This window comes from Chelonoidis abingdonii, unplaced genomic scaffold (genome assembly GCF_003597395.2).
Source record: "Chelonoidis abingdonii isolate Lonesome George unplaced genomic scaffold, CheloAbing_2.0 scaffold0491, whole genome shotgun sequence".
NCBI lineage: Eukaryota > Metazoa > Chordata > Testudines > Testudinidae > Chelonoidis > Chelonoidis abingdonii.
In genome coordinates, this window is record NW_027424752.1 from 1 (window position 1) to 19,544 (window position 19,544).

At 46.1% G+C, this 19,544-nt stretch overlaps 1 protein-coding gene across 1 annotated transcript; it reads left to right on the plus strand.

The window, feature by feature from the left end:
• Positions 1-4,686: 4,686 nt before the first annotated feature.
• LOC116829676 (olfactory receptor 10A2-like) lies at positions 4,687-5,673 on the plus strand. The gene is given in 2 exon segments (XM_032788627.2): positions 4,687-4,748; positions 4,751-5,673. Coding segments are annotated over 2 exon segments (948 nt in total). The 5' UTR covers positions 4,687-4,723.
• Positions 5,674-19,544: the final 13,871 nt, after the last annotated feature.

Below are 19,544 nucleotides of genomic sequence, written 5' to 3' on the forward strand. Positions count from 1 at the left end.
CGGCTGCGCGCTGACCCTGGGGGCGCCCTGGGCTGCCAGGCTGCCGAGGCTGCGCCCTGACCCCAGGGGTGCCCTGGGCTACCGGCCGCCAGCAGCTCAGACTACCTATCCAGCAGTGGCCACTGCAACCATTTAAAAAAATCTGGGGGGGCGCCACTTTTTGGTGCCCCCAAATCTTCAAGCCCTAGGCAACTGCCTAGTTCACCTAAATGGTTGCATCGGCCCTGCCTACATAAGGCCTGAGTCAACTGTGGTTTTAAACTGAGTTTGGATGTTAGTATGAGCGATAGATCCAAAAAGCATGTGACCAAATAGACCTGAGATCATGAGAAAAAAAAAGAGTTGTTTGTGTTAAACTAGTAGTGACCCTTGAAATACAGCAGAATCTTATTTAAGGATTGGGTTGAGGTGATCAAAATAAAGAAAATTATGGTTAATTCGATTAATGATATATAGGTTGTTTTAAAAAAATGCTTAATCCAGTTGCTGGGAAGAAATATGGCAAAATAAGAAAAGAAGAAAATCTTGAAGAAAGAGGCCCCATCATTAATCTTGTCTTAACTGGGTCAGAAGTCAGGGTTCAGCCCTAACTGCCTCTTCTGGCTTTAGCTAAGTGTCAAGATCCAGCAATGACATCACTTGTTTATTCTAGTATATAAAAGACAAGGTATGTAGGGGTTTGTTTGTCAGAGATTTTTCTTACCCCTGTGGAGGCACATCATGATGGGAAAGTATCTCCTGAGCCTGATCCTCTTTTGGGCATTGGGCCAATGCTTATAACTGAATTATTGCTAGGAGGTACAGTATAGATGGGCATATGCTTGTATTTGTATTTGGGATGTAATCAACACTGAGTGACCTTTGGATCAATAAAGGAATATTTGTGTGGAAACTGAGTCAAGGTAAACTTTAAGAAATGTATTAGGAGATTATTTCCCCAACAGGCTCACTGTGCTACATTGCCCAGGAGAGCAGTGGAGTGTGCAACTTCATCATTTCCTGAACGCGAAGGGCCTAACCCTGCAATTTCCCACACTTGGGTATTGTATCTTTTGTTATGGAATTTACAGTTATATCATCAGATGACATCAACTTCCATAAAAGAGTGAGTTTTAAAAAAAAAAGAGACCAACTTCTTGTGGTGGCCTTGTCCTGACCCCAATGCTCCTATGGCTAGAATGCAGCTGTATTTACACTCTGAATGTGAGCAAGGAGAGACTTTTGGTCTTCCTGCCAACATTACATACCTCTCACAGGCAGATCTGGGTGTAGATACAGGAATGGGTAAAGGTAAACCATCTTATGTAGTTGCATAGCAGGGATACACTGGTAGAGCTTTGAACAGAACCAAACCCCAAATTTCTTGACTCCAGTGTCCTATCCCTAGACCATGTTGCCTACCAATGTTTTCCTGATCACTAGCTAGGTAGATGTAGTGTGTCTCATAGGAAAAACATATGGTTTTATTCTTGGCTCAACCACTCACCTGCTTGCTGAACTTGAGACAGGTCATTTCTCCTCTCTGGGCCTCTGTTTCTCCACCTCCCCTCCCCACACCCAACCTTTGTCTTGCATGTTTAGATTTTAAGCCTTTGACAACTGCAAGCGTCTCTTCCAATGTGTCTGTAAAGTGCCTAGAAGAATGGGACACTAATCTTGGAGTCCTTCAATATTCACGCTCATGTAAATCATGAGGAAGCGAGTCAATTTACTGTTCTACAGCATGTTAAATAAGGCCCATGAAAAGTCAAACAGACTTATCTTCAAATCTACAAACTGACCAGCAGTGGGGTTTGGGTTCTGTTGTTATTTCATTGCTAGCACTTCCCATAAAACTAACTGAGTTCTGATCTCATTTGTTTTGTGGCAATCAGTAATAGTTAGTGATTAAAAAAACAATTTGAATTAATAATATATAGTACTGTACGCATGCTCTGTTGTGAGAGCTCCCCTGCATACTGTTGTGGCCATGATATAGGCAGCCTGCTCTAGTGGATCCCCATGCATCTGATGAAGTGGGCTCTAGCCCACGAAAGCTTATGCCCAAATAAATTTGTTAGTCTCTAAGGTGCCACAGGACTCCTTGTTGTTATTACTGGAAAGTATTGTTCAGGAAAAAAAATGTTATCTAATCCTGATGGGCTTCTTAACTCATACTTGTCCAACTATTTACTAGGCAGGAATAATAATAATAAGAAAAAGACTGCAATTGTTGTCCTGCCACTAAAATCATCTCCTATAAACAAAAGAGACCAGTTCAGTGATTCTCAAACATTTGAATTCTGAGCCTTCTTCAGAAAAAAATAAAACCAATCTCAGGCCTTGTCTATACTATTGAGGTAAGTCAACCTAAGTTAGGTTGACTTACTGCAGTGTCTATACCATGCTGCATCAATGGAAGATGCTCTCCCACCGACTTACCTTACTCTTCTCATTCCAGTGGATTACCGGAGTTAACCAGAGAGCGCTTCGTGGTTGATTTAGCAGGTCTTCACTAGACGTGCTAAATGGACCCCTGCTGCATCAATCACAGCAGCGTGGATCCCTGGTAAGATTAGACATGACCTCAGTCTCCTGCACCATGTGCTGTTAAAGGCCTATGCAGTTTAACATCTGCTGCGCATACGCACTACTATTCATTTGGTTCCACCTGCCATCTGCTCCGGACCAACAGCTCATTGGGTAGGTGTCATGATATTGTCTCTGCCTTTCTCCCAGATTTTGAGAACACTTTTTTCCACCTTGCTTTTGATAGGATGTCTTTTATAGTTCTTGATAGTTTGCAGAATCTCTTGCTCTCTCTCATATTTGGTACACTGGAGATGAAGGTGTCTCTCCATCACAATCTTTCCTCTGTCACATTGGCTCATAATCACTGCCAGAGCTGGGTGAATTTTTTCAGATGGAACTTCTTCCCACTAAAAACTGTGTATTCAGGTCAAGCAAAATAGTTCATGAATTTAGGTTGAATTCAGAAAAATGTTGTACCCCCCAAAAAAAAAAATCCTGAAAACGTTTTGATTTTTCAATTTGGAATGACTTTTAATTTCAAATTTACTTCTATTTTGTGTTTTAAAAACAGTAAAGACTCCTCAAAAATTAAATGAAATATTTCATTTTGGTGAAACTAAATGTTTTGTTTCACCCTAAAATTAACGTTTTTTGACTTTTTCATTCCACTGAAAAATATGGATTTTTTGTTTTGTTTGGGTCAATCCATTTCCCCCCCCAAAAAATTTTCATCACTACTCTCTGTGTTTAAACTTTCTTCCTGTGCCTCCCAGTTTTGTGACCCCAATTCTGTATTTTGGTGAGAAGTCTGCCTTAGCTTTGCACATGTCACTGTGGTGAGGAGTTTGCAAATGTGATCATTCCACGCAGAGATCTGTAGGCATCTGGCTTTTTGCTGTTTTTGAGTTGTTCTTCCAGTGATTCATATATTGGTAATTTAGTTGTGCACAGCACCAAGCATATTTTTGGTTCTTAACAAATACATATATAAATAAATGAATGTCTATATTAGCAGGTCATTTTTCCATAACAAAATTGCTGCTTTTTTAGTCATTTGAAGATAGAGGGCAGTTGCAAAATTTTGATCTTAAGTTGGATTTGAATTTCAGACACCTCAATATGGGGGTGGTAGGATCTCAGGGTATAGATTGGGACAAATGAATTAGAAATCATTTCAAACACATCATATCTTGAGCTTTTTGCAATCCAGGGTTTGATTCACATCCTTTTCTATTCAGTCAGTGGTAATTTCCCTTTACTGGTATATATCAATTACTATGCTATAATTGTGCAATCCATGCTTTATGAGCCTGACCCAAATTACCACAGATATTGAGTGCCTCCACTTTTGGATGACCAACTTATGACAACTTAGCTTGATTTTCAGACATCTATATAGGTCTTTGATTACTTGTACTCCACTACACCAGTTTTAGGACCAGTGTAGCTCCTTTGAATTCAAGAGCAGTGTAAATCCACATAAACTAATTCACACCAGATGATTCTGGCCCATTGACCTACATGGGCATAATGCTATAGAAACTCGGTGGTGAATCAGACCCAAAGCAATTCCATTTGCATTGAGCTCATGAGAGAGTGAAGAATCACAGAAAATCACTGGTCCTTTTACAGTTTTGGCCTTATGGGACTGCATCAAAAGTTAACATTACACAGAGCTGTCTGTTTGAAAGGTGAGTTTTCAAAGTGCCCAAAGTCCACATGCATAGGCAGACCCATTTGAAAATGGATGGACTAGGTTAGAAATAGTGTTTCTAAAACTGGAGTCATTTGGTTAAGGGATTCATGAGATACATCCCTGCTCACTCCGAAATTAACCTTGTTTGAAAATTTGCAGGATCTCATAAACACATTTTAGTCACAAAAGTGGGGGGGGGGGGGGGGGGAAGGATCCATGGGTAAAAGTCACATAAAACATCCATCACTGAACTGCTCTAAGATCCAGCACAGAGTACTTCAGAAATTCAAACTTTATTAGATATTCATTCAGGTTCCAAGAAAGTTGCACAGGACAGCTCTGAGGATTAGTGCATTAGAGACACAGGTTGCAGCAATTTGTAAAAAAGAGAACATTCTTAGCTTCCTAAAATCACAGGAAGACTCAGATTATCTGGAGAAATTGTATGACAAGTGGAGGACGGTGGAGTGGGGGAAAGTATTCTGTGACAGCTTATTGTTTCTTTTCTTCTTCAGGATGAAAACTAGCCAAGAAACAGTGGGAAGAACAGCACGACAATCACTGGATTCATTCTCCTCGGTTTTTCTGACATTCCCAACCTGCAGCATTTATTTTTTTCGGTGTTTCTGGTCACCTACATAGTCACCTTGGCTGGAAACCTTCTAATCATTGTCCTCACATTGGCTGACCCAGCCCTTCATACCCCCATGTACTTCTTCCTCAGGAACCTGTCCTTCTTGGAGATGTGCTACACATCAGCCGTTGTCCCCAAGATGCTTGGAAATCTTCTCTCTGGGGATAAAACCATCTCTTTCATTGGCTGTGCTATGCAAACCTATTTCTTTTTTTTCCTTGGTGGGTCAGAGTGTTTTCTCCTGGCGTCCATGGCCTACGATCGCTATGTTGCAATATGCAGGCCTCTGCATTACCCCGTGGTTATGAACAGGAAGGTGTCCACTGGAATGGCTGCTGGATCCTGGCTCAGTGGTCTCCTTGTGTACTTTGGTCTCACCAGCATGATATTCACCCTACCCTTCTGCAGATCCCACGAGCTTAATCATTTCTTCTGTGACATCCCTCCACTGCTGAAGCTAGCTTGTGGGAACACCTCCCACAGCGAAATGGCTGTCTTCATGGTGGCTATGTCCTTTGTCACCTTCCCCTTCATGCTGATTCTCATGTCCTATGTCTGCATCATCTCCACCATCCTGAGGGTCCCCTCCGGGATGGGCAGGACAAAGTCCTTCTCCACCTGCTCCTCACACCTCATAGTTGTTACATTGTTCTTTGGCTCTGCTTGCATTATGTATCTGAAGCCCATTTCCTCCTACTCACCAGACACAGACAAGTTTCTCTCTCTGTCCTACACGGTCATCACACCCATGCTAAACCCCATCATCTACAGCCTGAGGAACAAGGAGGTGAAGGGAGCATTCTGGAGAATGGTGCGGAGAAGGTTCCATTGAATAAAGGAATTTGATTGATTGCAAATGTCTCCAGCTCAGTTCTTTTAAAGGCTTTATATCTATATTAGGACCTTATCTGGCCCCATTACCTCATAATCTTTAATGGATTTAACCTCATACTCCCTCTGTGCAGTAGGAAAATGCTATAATTTAAGTTTTAAAGATGGAGCTGTGACAGGTTGAATCACAGAAACGTCCTTGGAGGTTGCCATCTTATGTGCTGAGACTACCCCTGAGCCTGTTTCCTCCGTCAGCTAAGGACTTCAGTGCCCTGCCTAATTTGAACCAGGCACACTTACCTGCTGCAAAAAGAGACCCAGGTCTGAACAATAGCCCGAAAAAGCTGGCTTAATTCAAAACATCTCAAAAAGTGTTCGGGGAGGGATAGCTCAGTGGTTTGCGCATTGGTCTCCTAAACCCAGGCTTAGTGAGCCCAAACCTTGGGGAAGCTTTAGAGAACTGGGGTAAAGATGTGTCCAGGGATTAGTCATGATTTTAAGCAGGCAGTTGGACCATACAACCTTCTGAGGTCCCTGATATTCTAAGTGTTCCTGTCTCCTTCATTCAGATGCCCAAACTCCACATAAATCCTTTTCACACTGTATAAAGCTTATGCAGGGTAAACCCATAAATTGTTCGCCCTCTATAACACCAATAGAGAGATATGAACAGCTGTTTGTGCCCCCGCCCAAGTATTAATACATACTCTGGGTTAGTTAACAAGTAAAAAAAAAAGATTTATTAAATGCAAATAGTAGGATTTACTTGGTTCCAAGTAATAACAGAAAGAACAAAGTGAATTGCCAAGCAAAATAAAAGAAAACACACAAGTCTATGCCTAATACCATAAGAAAATGTTTAGAGATGAAATCTCACCCTCAGAGATGTTCCAGTAAACTTCTTTTACAGACTAGCCTCCTTCTAGTCTGGGTCCAGAAATCACTCACACCCCTCGGGGTTACTGTCCTTTGTTCCAGTTTCTTTCAGGTATCATTTGGGGGTGGAGAGGCTATCTCCTGAGTCAGCTACAGACAAAATGGAGGTGTTTCCAGGGGCTTAAATAGACTTTCTCTCATGAGTGGTCCCCCTCCTCTCTCCTATCCAGAATTCAGTTCCAAGATGGAGTTTTAGAGACACATGGGCAAGTCACATGTCCATGCATGACTCAGAACTTACAGGTAGCGGCCATTGTTCACATGCTACCTTGACTCAGGTAGACTTCTTATGTGGATAGGAGCCTTCCAAGATCTATTGTCCTTTAAATGTTTCTTGACGGGACACTTAACTTGCAAATTCCTTTCTAAAGAAGCTGACCAAATGCCTTACTAAAGCTACTTAAAATCAACCAAGTACATAGCCAATATTCATAACTTTGAATAAAAAAATGATACATGCATACAAATAGGATGAACATATTCAGTAGATCATAACCTTTGCAGAGATATGTTACATCACATATGTAGCTTAAAACATATCTCAGTTATGTCATATATACATTCATAAGCATATTCCCATATAGCACTATGGGGTGCAACGTCACAGGAGCAATGAAGTACAATGGCCAAATTTCAAAAGGTGTTTAGGTGCCTCAGTATGCAGATAGGTGCCTAATGGGACTTTCAGAAATGCTTAAGAAGTTAGGCACCTAACTCCCATTGACCTAGCTATATTTGTGAATCCCAGAAGGCATCCATCTGCATCCTTAGGTAACTAAATAAATAACTTTGAAAATCTGTCCCTAAGATTGTTAAAGGTATAGATGATGCTGTGATCAGCCTAACTGATTTAGGAGTCTAAGTCTTATTTTCAAAATGGAGTAAGGCACTTAGGAGCCTAAATCCCTGTAACTGTAAATGAGATTTTGTCTCCTAAGTGCCTAAATCTCTTTTAAAAATGAGACTTAGACTCCTAAATCAGTTAGCTGTTGCAATTCTGAGTATGCAACACATAAATACTTTAAAAAATCGGATCCTTGTGTCCTTTAAAAATTTTCTCAAGGGTCAACATTCTTAAAGGTATTTAGGTTCCTAGCGGGATTTTCAAAAGCCTCCGTGCACCTAAAACCCATTGATTTCAATATCTGACTACTTTTCAAAACCTGTGTCTGTGTTATTTGTCACGCAAGAAAGCCGTGGCAGAACAGGGAGTTGAATGCACGTCTTCCGAGTCCCAGGCTAACATCATAAGCCTTGCACCACATTTCCTTTCTGGTCCATCTTCTGAGCTCATGTAGACTTGTATAATTCTGGAGTAAGGCCACTGAAGTCAACTAGTGAAAGCAGAGTAAATCTGGTGTGACACCACAGCTGTTGATCTGAAAGCTGGATAGTGATGCAACCACATTAAAGGTTAAGTTGGAGAGACAAAAAGAGGGAATGCATTAATTCTGGAGATGCAGCATTGTGTGCACCACCAGAGGTCACTCTTTCCCATTAATATTTACTCCATCCCAAGATTCAGGAGATTCTGTAGGTTGAAATTTGGCTGCACAGGTTTTGAGAGCTGGTCTGGGACCTAGAGAGACTTTGAGAACCACAGGACCCATGTCCAGCAGAAACACTTAATATTCAGTTTTATATCCATTACCCCTGATACTTGTCATTTTTCTGCGTATCACTGTAGCAACATGAGTGTATAGTTAAAGTTGCACATAGTGCCTTCCCTAAGAAGTCAGAGTTAAGGTTACATATTCCTTGTCACATGAGAGATCACATTCTATCACACAAGGAGGTAGAGTTAAGGTTATACATGATTTATTATAGAAAATTTCATCCAATCCAAGTTTATCTGTCTTTACCTTCTACCCAAACAAAGTTCAAGCAACAGAAGAGTCTCAGAAAGAGTATCACCCGTAATTCCCCTTTCCCAAACTATTCTCTAGAACCAATTTTTACACATCAGGAGGACCACATGGTCAAAGAAGGAAAAGGTAACCATCTGCTTCCTAGCAAAAAGAAAATTCTTTCCACAGAAAGAAGCTGATTCTTCTGGCTTCCTATTGATCTAAGAAACCTTTCAAGCCACAACAAGTGATGCAAGTGTTCTTCATGCATTCCTCAGAATGGAGCTGAGGATCTGGGACCAGCAAAATCTGCACTGTAAACCAAGGTAACTCAGCTGGGATCAATGGAACTAACTTCCCTCTCCTCATCCCAATATGAATCAGGAGTAATTACAATGGAATCAGTGGACCTGATTCTTCTCACGCTCAGTTGGGTGAGAATCAGGAATAGCTTAATTAACATCAAAACGCTTGCTGATATGCTCATTCATCCCAATGTGAATCAGCTCAATAACTCAATCAAAGACAATGATCCTTATTCTTTTTTTCAATTACACTGGTGTTTAATTTGGCTAAATCTGCTGAAGTTAGTGACCTAGTTTATCTGTTTTGTCCGTAGTGTCCCGTGCATACCACCGGTAACTTGCTGGGAGGAAGGAAAGATCACTGCAAGATGCTGCCAGATGCTTTTATGGCTCTCTGTTCTCTAGGCCAAATTGAAGGCCTATTCAGCTTCTTTCCACTTAGAGTACCCTCTGGGTTTCCCTAAATTGCAATAACGTGATGATGGTGTCAAGAGGCCCTTCCAACAACCAGGGATTATTGAAATTTTGAACTTGGACAAATGTACCAGCTCTGACTTTGCTCAAGCTAACGCACCAAAAATAACAATGTAGTGGCAGCTGCATGGTTGGCAGGATGGACTAGTTTCCTGAATCCATACCCCGGTTTTCAGATGGGACTGGCAGGGGTATCCAACTCTAGACAAGATGCAGGGTCCCTCCTTGCTGGACTTCACGTATGCCTGTCAAAAATGGGAGCTGGAGATGATCCTGAGACATTCTTAGTAACCTTTGAATGGGTGGCCACAGCCATTAGGTGGTCCCCAGAACACTAGGCTACCTTGTTGGTCCCCTATCTGACGGGGCCAGCTCAGGCAGCATACTGGGGCTTAGACCCCCATGATGCTTTGGACTACACGAAAGTGAAAGCTGCTATTCTGGACCAAATGGGTATTAACCCACCCACTAACACTGATGATTCTGTCAGGAAAGGTACCCAGCAGTGGTTAGACCCCGAGTGGCAGTGCAACGCTTTGTGACAGTGCCTGGTGGGGGCTGGAGCCAGACCATAAGTCAGTGGCCCAAGTGGTGGAAACTGTGGTGCTAGAAGAGTTCACTCAAATTGTCCTGGCTGGGGGCAAGGAGTGGGAGCAGCAGCACCGACCAACCACAGTGGCTGAAGCCATAGACCTAATGGAGGACTTCTTGGCCACTGATGGGTCTGAACCATGTCCCCAAAGGTCAGGGAGTCCAAGAGGGAAGGATGTAGAGGCCGGGGATATCCATTGCCTGATGATACCAGTGGGCCTACCCTGCCTTCCTCCATGAACAGTCAGCCCACCGAACTCTGAGTGCGGGTGACCGATTGGCCTGGCTCAGGCCCGGAGAAAGGGAGACCCATTGGGGGAACCTAGCCTACCAAAACTCGATCCAGGGACCAGATAAGTTTATTATGTATGCTGGGTGTGTGGCCAAAGGGGGCACTTTAGGTGAGACTACTCATATATGGACTGTGCCAATGGACAGGCCTGGGTAGCTGGCTCTTGGGCCAAGAAACAGAACCCAGCTAAGCTCCTGACCACTGTCTGAGTGGAGGGGATACCAACAATGGCTCTAGTCAACTCAGGCTGCAGACAGATGCTCGGGCGGGGAGGCCTGGTCTCTGCCCTCCCACCCTTCAAAGCAATGATACACCTCCAATGTATCCATGGGGCCATCCAACCCTACCTGACCGCCACAGTAAGGCTAGAGGTTTGGCACCGAGAGGAGGTCCTTGACGTTGGAGTTGTCCCCAAACTGACCTACCCTGTGGTATTGGGATGCGATTGGCCAGCCTTTTTGGAAGATCCTGAGGGAATATGACCTCTAAAACCCTGGGAAAGTGGGGAAGGGTCGCGTCCAAAAAGAACTACTCGGCCATCCCTCAGAGTCTGATCTCAGAGAAGGACCATCTCACTCCACAGATACACCTGTGGCTCCACGTTCAGAGACAGAACATCCTGTGAGAGATGCCCAGACAAAGGTGGAGCGCGATGAAGACTTCGTCCAGGAACAAAGGAAAGACCCGACTTTGAGTAGGGCTTGGGGGCAGGCAACAGATTCCGAACAAGATGGGGGGCTATCCCCCCAAACACCACAGGGATTCCGGTTCGGGATCAAGAGGGGTCACTTCTATCGGGTGGTACATTACCCTCCGATGCAAGAAGTCATCTGATAGCTTTTAGTCTCCCGGAGGTTGTGCCAACGCCTCCTGTACCTGGCCCATGCAGTACCCTGGATAGGTCCAGGGCCAGCTCCAGGTCACAGTGCATCAAGCACGTGATGAGGCAGCACGTCACGGGGGGCGCTCTGCCGGTTGACGGGAGGGCTGCAGGTGGCTCTGGTGGACCTCCTGCAGGCATGCCTGCAGAGGGTCCTCTGGTCCTGCGGCTCCGGTGAAGCATCCACAGGCATGCCTGCGGGAGGTCTACTGGAGCCGCGGGAAAGGCAAGTGGCAGAGCAGCCCCCGCAGCGTGCTGCCATGTTTGGGGCGGTGAAATTGCTGGATGCGGCCCTGGGTGGGTCATCTGGTCAGGGAAAAGATGCTCCAGCGTGTAATACATCACTTATTCAGGCCAGGTATACACCAGGAGGTAAGGGATTATTGCACCTTCTGCCTGGAATATCAGCAGGCTGGGCCAAAAAGAGTGCCTCAGGCCCCCGTCCTTCCCCTCCCCGTGGTAGACAAACCCTTCGAGTGCATCAGTAACGATCTTGTGGGGCCTCTAGAGAAGAGTAAAATGAGCAGCCAGTTTATTTTAGTCATCATTGATTATGCAATGTGGTATCCCAAAGCCATTCCATTATGCACAGTGACTGTCCCCAACATTGTGGCCCAGCTGATGAAGATGTTCGCCTGGGTCAGGATACTGAAGGAGATCCCGATGGACCAGGGCACTAACGTGACCTTGTGTTTGATGGCTGAACTGTGTCACCTCCTATGCATCTGAACCCTCAGGACTTCAGTATACCACTCACAGACTGACAGACTGGTTGAACATTTTAATTGTACACTGAAGTCAATGTTGCATTGTCATAAACAGATAGTACGAGTTAATAGAACAGAAGTACTTTATATCTCCTTTGACTGTAAAGGGTTCACAAGTTCAGTAAGCCTGGCTGTCACCTGACCACAGGACCAATCAGGGGACAGGGTACTTTCAAATCCTGAGGGAGGCAAGTTTTTGCCTGTGCTGTTAGAATTTGGTTGTTGCTCTCTCTGGGGGTTGCTGAGAGGGACCAGACGTGCAACCAGGGTTCTCTCCAATCTTCCTGATAACAGCTCTTAAAAGTTTTGAATAGTGAGTACTAGTAGATAAGGGAGTTAGTTATGTTTGTTTTCTTTATTTGCAAATGTGTATTTGTGTGGAAGGAGTTCAAATTTGTATTGCTGAAAGATTTTAATTTGTACTTGAATTTATAGGCTGGGAGGGTATCCAGTGTCTATAGCTGAAAGACCCTGTACTATATCCATTTTAAATTTACAAGATAATTTTACTGTTTTTCTCTTTAATTAAAAGTTTCTTGTTTGAAAACCTGATTGTTTTTTTTATTCTGGTGTGAGCCCAGGGGACAGGGTCTGGATTCACCAGGAATTTGGTGGGGAGAAAGAGGAAGGGGAGAGAAAGACTTATTTCTCTCTGTGTTAGGATTACTGTCTCTCTCAGGGAGAGCTTGGGAGAGGAGAGAGAAGGAGGGGGAAGGCATTTCCTCTCTGTTCTGAGATTCAAGGAGTTTGAATCACAGTATCTTCCAGGGTAACCCAGGAGGGGAAGCCTGGGAGAGCAATGGTGGGGGAAAGGGTTTTCTTTCCTTGTGTTAAGATCCAGAAGGTCTGGGTCTTGGGTTCCCTGGCAAGGTTTTGGGGGGACAGATGTACCAGGCACTGGAATTCTGGTTGGTGGCAGCACTACAGGTTCTAAGCTGGTAATCAGCTTGAGGAATTCATGCTGGTATCCCATCTCTTGGACGCTAAGGTTCAGAGTGGGGAATTATACCATGACATGCATAGTTCATAGAAGATGACCCAGGACATGGGACTCCCTGTTGACAGCGTCCTACTGTTTTTACTCCCAACCTCGACGGGCTTCTCACCCTTCAAATTCCTCTATTGAGGCAGCCACGGCATCCTCACCTCCTAAGGAGGATTGGAGAAACAGGAGACGGCAGTTCAGGGAACTGCCCCCAGTACACTTTCCAACTTCACGAGCAGCTACAGGCCTTGGGACCTCGCGTAGGACAACATATTAGAAGCCCAAAAGACACAAGAGCTAAGGGCTAAGGCAGCAGCTTCAGCTCAGTGACAGCATTCTCCTCCTGTTACCCTCCACTGAGTCCAAGCTTTTGGCTAGTGCCAGGGCCCCTTTGAAGTGGTCCGATGCATGGGACCATCAACTACAGGTCAGGGTATCAGTGAGAGAGGCTCAAAGCCTCCCAGCAAGAATGGTTTGCAACGACTCGTGCAAGATTTCTCTGACGTCTGATTGACACATCGCAGGGGATCACTCTCATGAGCCACACATCATATGCCTCGGGACAGATAGTGTGAGATGACCACAGTCCCCTCCCAAGAAGATGTGAGCCACTGTTCTGTCAAGAACTGGAAACTATGCTTGTCAGAGTCCCCCCCCCCGACTCTGAACTCTGGGGTACTGTAGCGAGGCGGTGTGGCTCCCTCCTCCCCAGGAGGTTGAGCCCGCCAGATGCCAAGGAGCGGGGCCAGCAGGCAGTGAACCCACCCCTCAGAGGGTCAGGAGGAGACCGGAAGTATAAAAGCCACGGCGGCGCTCAGTTGGATGCCAGCCGCCTCGTGAGCAGACCTGCCAGAGGGTGCTCATGACTGGGAAGCTGCTGAGGCCCAGGGCAGTTGCCCTGACTGGCCAGAGCTCCGGCCTGCTTACAGAGCAACTGCCGGAGCTTCCCCGCTTACAAGGAGCTGGCCGGAACACCCCGTCCCTGCTGTTACCCCGAAGAACCCGGAGCAGGCTGGCGAAACTTCCCAGAGGTACTGCCGACCTACCCCAGCCCCGGCCGGGGGGCCCATGCTACTTGACTTCCCGGGGGCTGACGCCACAGATCAGGTAGACCCAGAGGGGAAACTGGAAGTAGCCAGGGGCAGCTGACTCCAGATCAGGCTGGCAAATATACCTGAACCCATGTCAGTGTGTAGCGGTCAGAGACCCACTGACCATTAGCGGTGATAGCCGCTACTAGGGCCCTGGGCTGGAGCGCAGTGGAGTGAGTGGGCCTGCGTTCCCCCTGCCACCGTCCTCGGGGCAGAATCCCCTTTCCCCGGCCTGAGGAGGCCATTAAGTCTAGTGTTGTTTGCTCAGCCCTGAGTCAAGAGGGTCTTGAGCTCTGTAACTTTGGTTTGCGCCCCGCCCGAACAAGGGCTGGGCCCTTTAAACTGTACCACTGCTCGGTCCTCACCAAAGGGCTTGAGCTTGCCTGAACATTTGTGAGCCATCAGCCCTGAGACGAGCGGGCCTGAGGCCGAGCTGACTTTCTTGATTGCTCCGGCCCTTGTAGCAGAAGGCCGGAGCCCCAAGCGACTGCAAGCATGCTCAGCCCGAGAAGGGCAGACGCACGATTGACATGCAGCGGAAGCCGTGTGGCCTCCCCTCCTCCCCAGGGAGGGTCAACCCTTGGGCCGGGCCCTTTACGAGTGTACAGACGTGGAGACCTGCATGAAAGACCCCCTGAAGCTGTATTTGAGGAAACCCCAGAGCTACGGCTGGCATCTCGCACCCTGAACCCTGGGGCGAGTTCTTTGACTCTGGCTGTTTGCGGCCTTAACTGTCTGAATCTTCGCGACAAAGATAGCAGTCTTCAAACTTTTAGGCTCACACTGTGAGAAGCCTAAGGGCGACCACTGGACGTTGACTGGTGGATGCCATAACCACTCCGCCCCAAAGAGTGACAGGATGCTATCTACCTCACAAACACAGATCCTGACCTCAGTTCATCAAGGTTAAATCCAGATTCACTCGCTGATCTTAAAGGAGCTCCTCCAGGCACAAGTTCTTGTGGTTCTCTCTGACCTGCAGCGGGGAATTCACTGAACACCATTCAGGATCCTGTGAAAAATTAAAATAAGATAAACGATACTGTGGCATGAGCTAATAGGAACGTGGGCCAACATCCCTACAGAGCTTGCAAAATCTCAGGCCTCCATTTCATTGTATCTGTTAAATCAATAATGAGAATACCAATCAATTATTATAAATATTTTGTAATGTTTTTCAACATTTTCAAATTATAACAGATCTTCAATTACAATGCAAATCAAGTGTAGAGTGCTTTGAGTTAACTGTGGTTAATTGACAGCCCTAATTGTGCTCTTCAAATCTAAGCAGAACTTGGTCAAAAAAATTGAATAGTCCTATTGAATCACTGGACTAGTCACAGATAAGGCTTTACTCCAATGTGAGTGAGGAAGGAAGAATTGACCTTTAATTCTCAGAGGTTAGAGATGCTAAGTATAAGGCAACTTAAGTGAATCCTTCCTCTACTGCGTAAACAATACTGTTACTAATGAGCTTCATTGACTTCAGGGAAACTATTCATGTGTGCGACTATTCATAATGTGACTAAGGGTTCATAAGAGGATCCTCAGTTCAGCACCCAGAACTGGTCACTTAGCACCCAACATTGGCAGGTTTTAACCACGTGTGCATAGATTTGAAAAAAATAACGCTGATCCCTGAGGCTGTACAGCCACTGAATTGTTCTTGATGGTTCGTGCTAATATGCATTTAGACCAACTTACCCATGTGTAATTCCACTGCCTAGAGCGGAGTAGTCGCAGGAACAAATTGTCCCCTGTTTTCAAAAGGAACTAGCTGGATCTCCATCCCTGTGATCTTTGGGAAGCAGCGTTTTGTTTCTACGGGAAGGAAATGGCCTTGGCCCCAAAGACATTTCCGTCACTTGCTACTCTGGGACCAAGGGGGATGTGTTTGGGAGGATATTCGTCTTGTGAGAATGACAGTATGCATCAATTCTGCTACACAGAATGAGACAAAATCAGCCCAGCTGGTGAAAAAAACAAACATATATCTATCGATTTGCATGAGCAATGTCAATTTACACTCAGCTTGAGGATACTTGCCCAGCAAAGTTTCGTCCTCCTGTTGTCGTCTGCTATCCTGCAAGGTCTCTTTAGTTGTATATTTACTTAATTTCATGATTGCCTGTAGCACCAATGAAAGTCCTGAAGCAGTCCCATGCTCTAGGCAATGACTGAACTGGGCCAAATTCACCTGAATGTAATTGCTGTCATTTCTGGTTCTTACACCAATGGGGGCCCACTGAATTTTAACAATCCTTTCTGCAACCTGTTTGAAGTTGAAACTCCTTTTCATGATCATGGCAAAGACTTTTTAATAATGCCCCATGGGACCCATTAATAGTAACATCCTTTCATTGTGCGCTACTTAGCGGAGCTTAATTTTGAAGGGATAAATTGATACAAGTTATAGCTCAATAATATTATTATAATAAAAGTTGTGCTAGATCTCTGACTCACCCCCACGGCACCTCCTGGTGATCAGTCCAGGAATTAGCAATTTTCCAGCCCCGGAGTACCTCCTGCTGGCCAGTGTCTCATCTGCTGCAGGCCCCTGTATCCTTCCCAGACCCAGTGCCCCTTTTTCTTGAGGTGCTGCCCAAAGCCATGCCCATACACTCTGGGATTCCCTTCCCAGGGGAATCCCCTCCCCCTATGCCCACCTTGCTTCAGTGGCTACTGCCAGTCATCATCAAGCCCCCTTTCTCTGGGGCAGACTGCAGTCTGTAATGGCCACTCATCATTGAGCATGGAGTCTGAATAACAGGACAATCTCTGAATCTGAAGTGATTGGCTCCTGGCAATTCCAAACTCTGGAGGAGGTATCTTTACAGGATCAATGAAAAAATGGCCTGCATCCTGCTGCCCCCATATGTGGTTTTTGGCTCAATCATGCATCAGGTGCTCAGGGTGGCCAGGCAGCTGGCCAGAGCGTACGACTGCCAGAACTGGACTGTCAAGTCTACTCAAATTCCTTGGTCCAAGAAAGGGAACACCATGCATATATCTATGATGGTGGCACCTCCTTCCCTTGCAAACATTGAAGGTGTTTGTTATCAAGGGAATATTCTGGGAACCACCATATCATGCAGCAGCATAGGCTGGGAGTTTTCAGATGGGTTTAAGTGAGTTAGGAACCCCATGTCCTCTGAAATCTAGTGGGAGTTAGATACCTAAATCTTTTAAGTCTTTTTAAAAATATCACTACATTAGTGCTATCTGTTTGGTAGGAGTTGGGGGACTAACTCACTTAGGCCCATCTGAAAATGTCCCCTGCCCCATTCATCACTCCCATTAGGTCACATGGTATTGTGATAGCTGGAGATATGGGACATCTCAGGTAGAGCTGTTCAGAAAACAGGGATTTTTGGTGAAACTATTTTAGCAACCAGAACCCAAATATTTACAGCCCCCAAGGGTACTATTTAAACATAGAAGGCATTCCAGGAAGCTGTATGTGTAACCTGGCAGGACCTGGCTGTTCCTACAACAGCACCTGCTCTTGTTCCCTGCTTCGGACTCTGGCTGTGTTCTGCAGCTCTGATTCCTGGCTTGACTCTGACCTGGACTCTGGCCCTTGACTTGGATCTTGATCCCTGACTAGACTCCTGATGCTGACTCTGAATTTAGGACTGACTCCTGGTTTCTGACTCTGGCTCTGACCCCTGCTCCAGCCACTAGGCCCTTCTCCTGCTCTGACCACAAGACCTAAGTCCTGGCCAGACTGCCCACAGCTGGTCATGACTGCTATGTCTGGAGAGCACCATAGACTCACATGTAAAACCCAGACCATCTTGCTGCAAAAGTGCCATCTCTGGCCACTTGAGCTCACAGAGTTCAGCCTTTGCTGTTCACCATGTAAGGGTGGGATTGTCACAAGTACCAGAGAATGAATGGACGTTTTGCTCCTAGATGACTTAGGTTTCATCTACACTGCAATAAAATCTCATGCATGGCCTGGCTGGCCTGGGTCAGCTGACTTGGGCTCATGGGGCTATAAAACTGCAGTGCAGATGCTCCCACTCAGGTTGGAGCCTGAACTCTGAAACCTGGTAAACGGGGATGATCTCAGAGTCTGGCTCCACACCATGCAGAAACATCTATGCTGCTATTTGTAACCCTGCAGCCCAAGCCCCATGAGCCCAAGTCAATTGAGACTCAGTGCTGAAGATTTTTACTGCAGTGTAGATGTACCCTTAGGTGCTTTTGAATATCTCACCCAAAGGGTCTATGGCACATTGCTGTGCAGTGCCAACTCTCAGAGGATAAATCTATCTCCTTCGCTGGCTGTGCCACACAGATGTATTTCCTCCTCTTGTTGGATACAGTCAAGTGTTTGCTTCCATGTCCTACAACCATTACCTGCCAATATGCCACCCACTGCACTGCATGTGGAGAATGACCAAGGAGCATGTGAATGGCTGACAATGATCTCCTGGCTGCGTGGCATCCTCATCCCACTGGGAAACATGGCTTGGATATTCATCTTGCCATTCTGTGGCCTAATGATATTGACCATTTCTTCTGTGACTTCTCTCTGGTGCAAAGCTGGCCTGCATCAAACATGTCCCCAGACGTAGTCGCAAATCCTAGCTAGCAGCACGCTCATCACTGTCCTGCCCCTGCTCTTCAAAGTGGGGTCTTACACATGTATTATAGTATCAGAGGGGTAGCCGTGTTAGTCTGGATCTGTAAAAGCAGCAAAGACTCCTGTGACACCTGTGACAATGTTCCTCCTCTACCTTGGTGGGTCCTGTGCTTATTGGCAGATTTGCTCACCTCAGTGATCTTCCCCACAATCTGGATCAACTCCTTTTGTGCCTGATCAGGAGTTGGGAGGTTTTTGGGGAAACCCGGGCTCGCCCTCTACTCCGGGTTCCAGCCCAGGGCCCTATGGATTGCAGCAGTCTATAACGCCTCTTGTAACAGCTGCATGACAGCTATACAACCCTGGGCTACTTCCCATGGCCTCCTCCAAACTCCTTCTTTATCCTCACCACAGGACCTTCCTTCTGGTGTCTGATAACGCTTGTACTCCTTAGTCCTCCAGCAGCACCCACTCTCACTCTCAGCTGCTTGTGCCTCTTGCTCCCAGCTCCTCACAGGCACTTCCTTTCCTCTGGCTCTCCCACCTGACTGGAGTGAGCTCCTTTTTAAACCCAGGTGCCCTGATTAGCCTGCCTTGATTGGCCGCAGGTGATCTAATCAGCCTGTCTGCCTCAATTGGTTCTAGCAGGTTCCTGATTACTCTAGTGCAGCCCCTGCTCTGGTCACTCAGGGAACAGAAAACTACTCATCCAGTGACCAGTACATCTGCCCTCTACCAGACTCCTGTACCCCACTGGTCTGGGTCTGTCACATATCCCTCCCCCCTGCTCAACATCAAGGGGTTGGGCATCTTGGAAGCCAGACAGTGCACATGTGACACGCCATCTGCATTGCCGTGACGGCTCCCTGCTCTGTGTTGCACATGGAACTGGAAAGGTTGGAGGGATAAGAACCACCTGGTCACCCTTGTGTTCTTCTCCTTGTTCCGCTGCATCCATGGAAGAGGGGCATGGTCGGTCATGAGGAAAAATCTGCACCCAAGCAAGTAGTAGCGCAATGCTTCCATGGCCCATTTTATGGTGAGGCACTCTCTCTCCACCACTGCATATTTTTGTTCCTCGGAAGGAGATCCTACTGAGGTAGAGAATTGGGT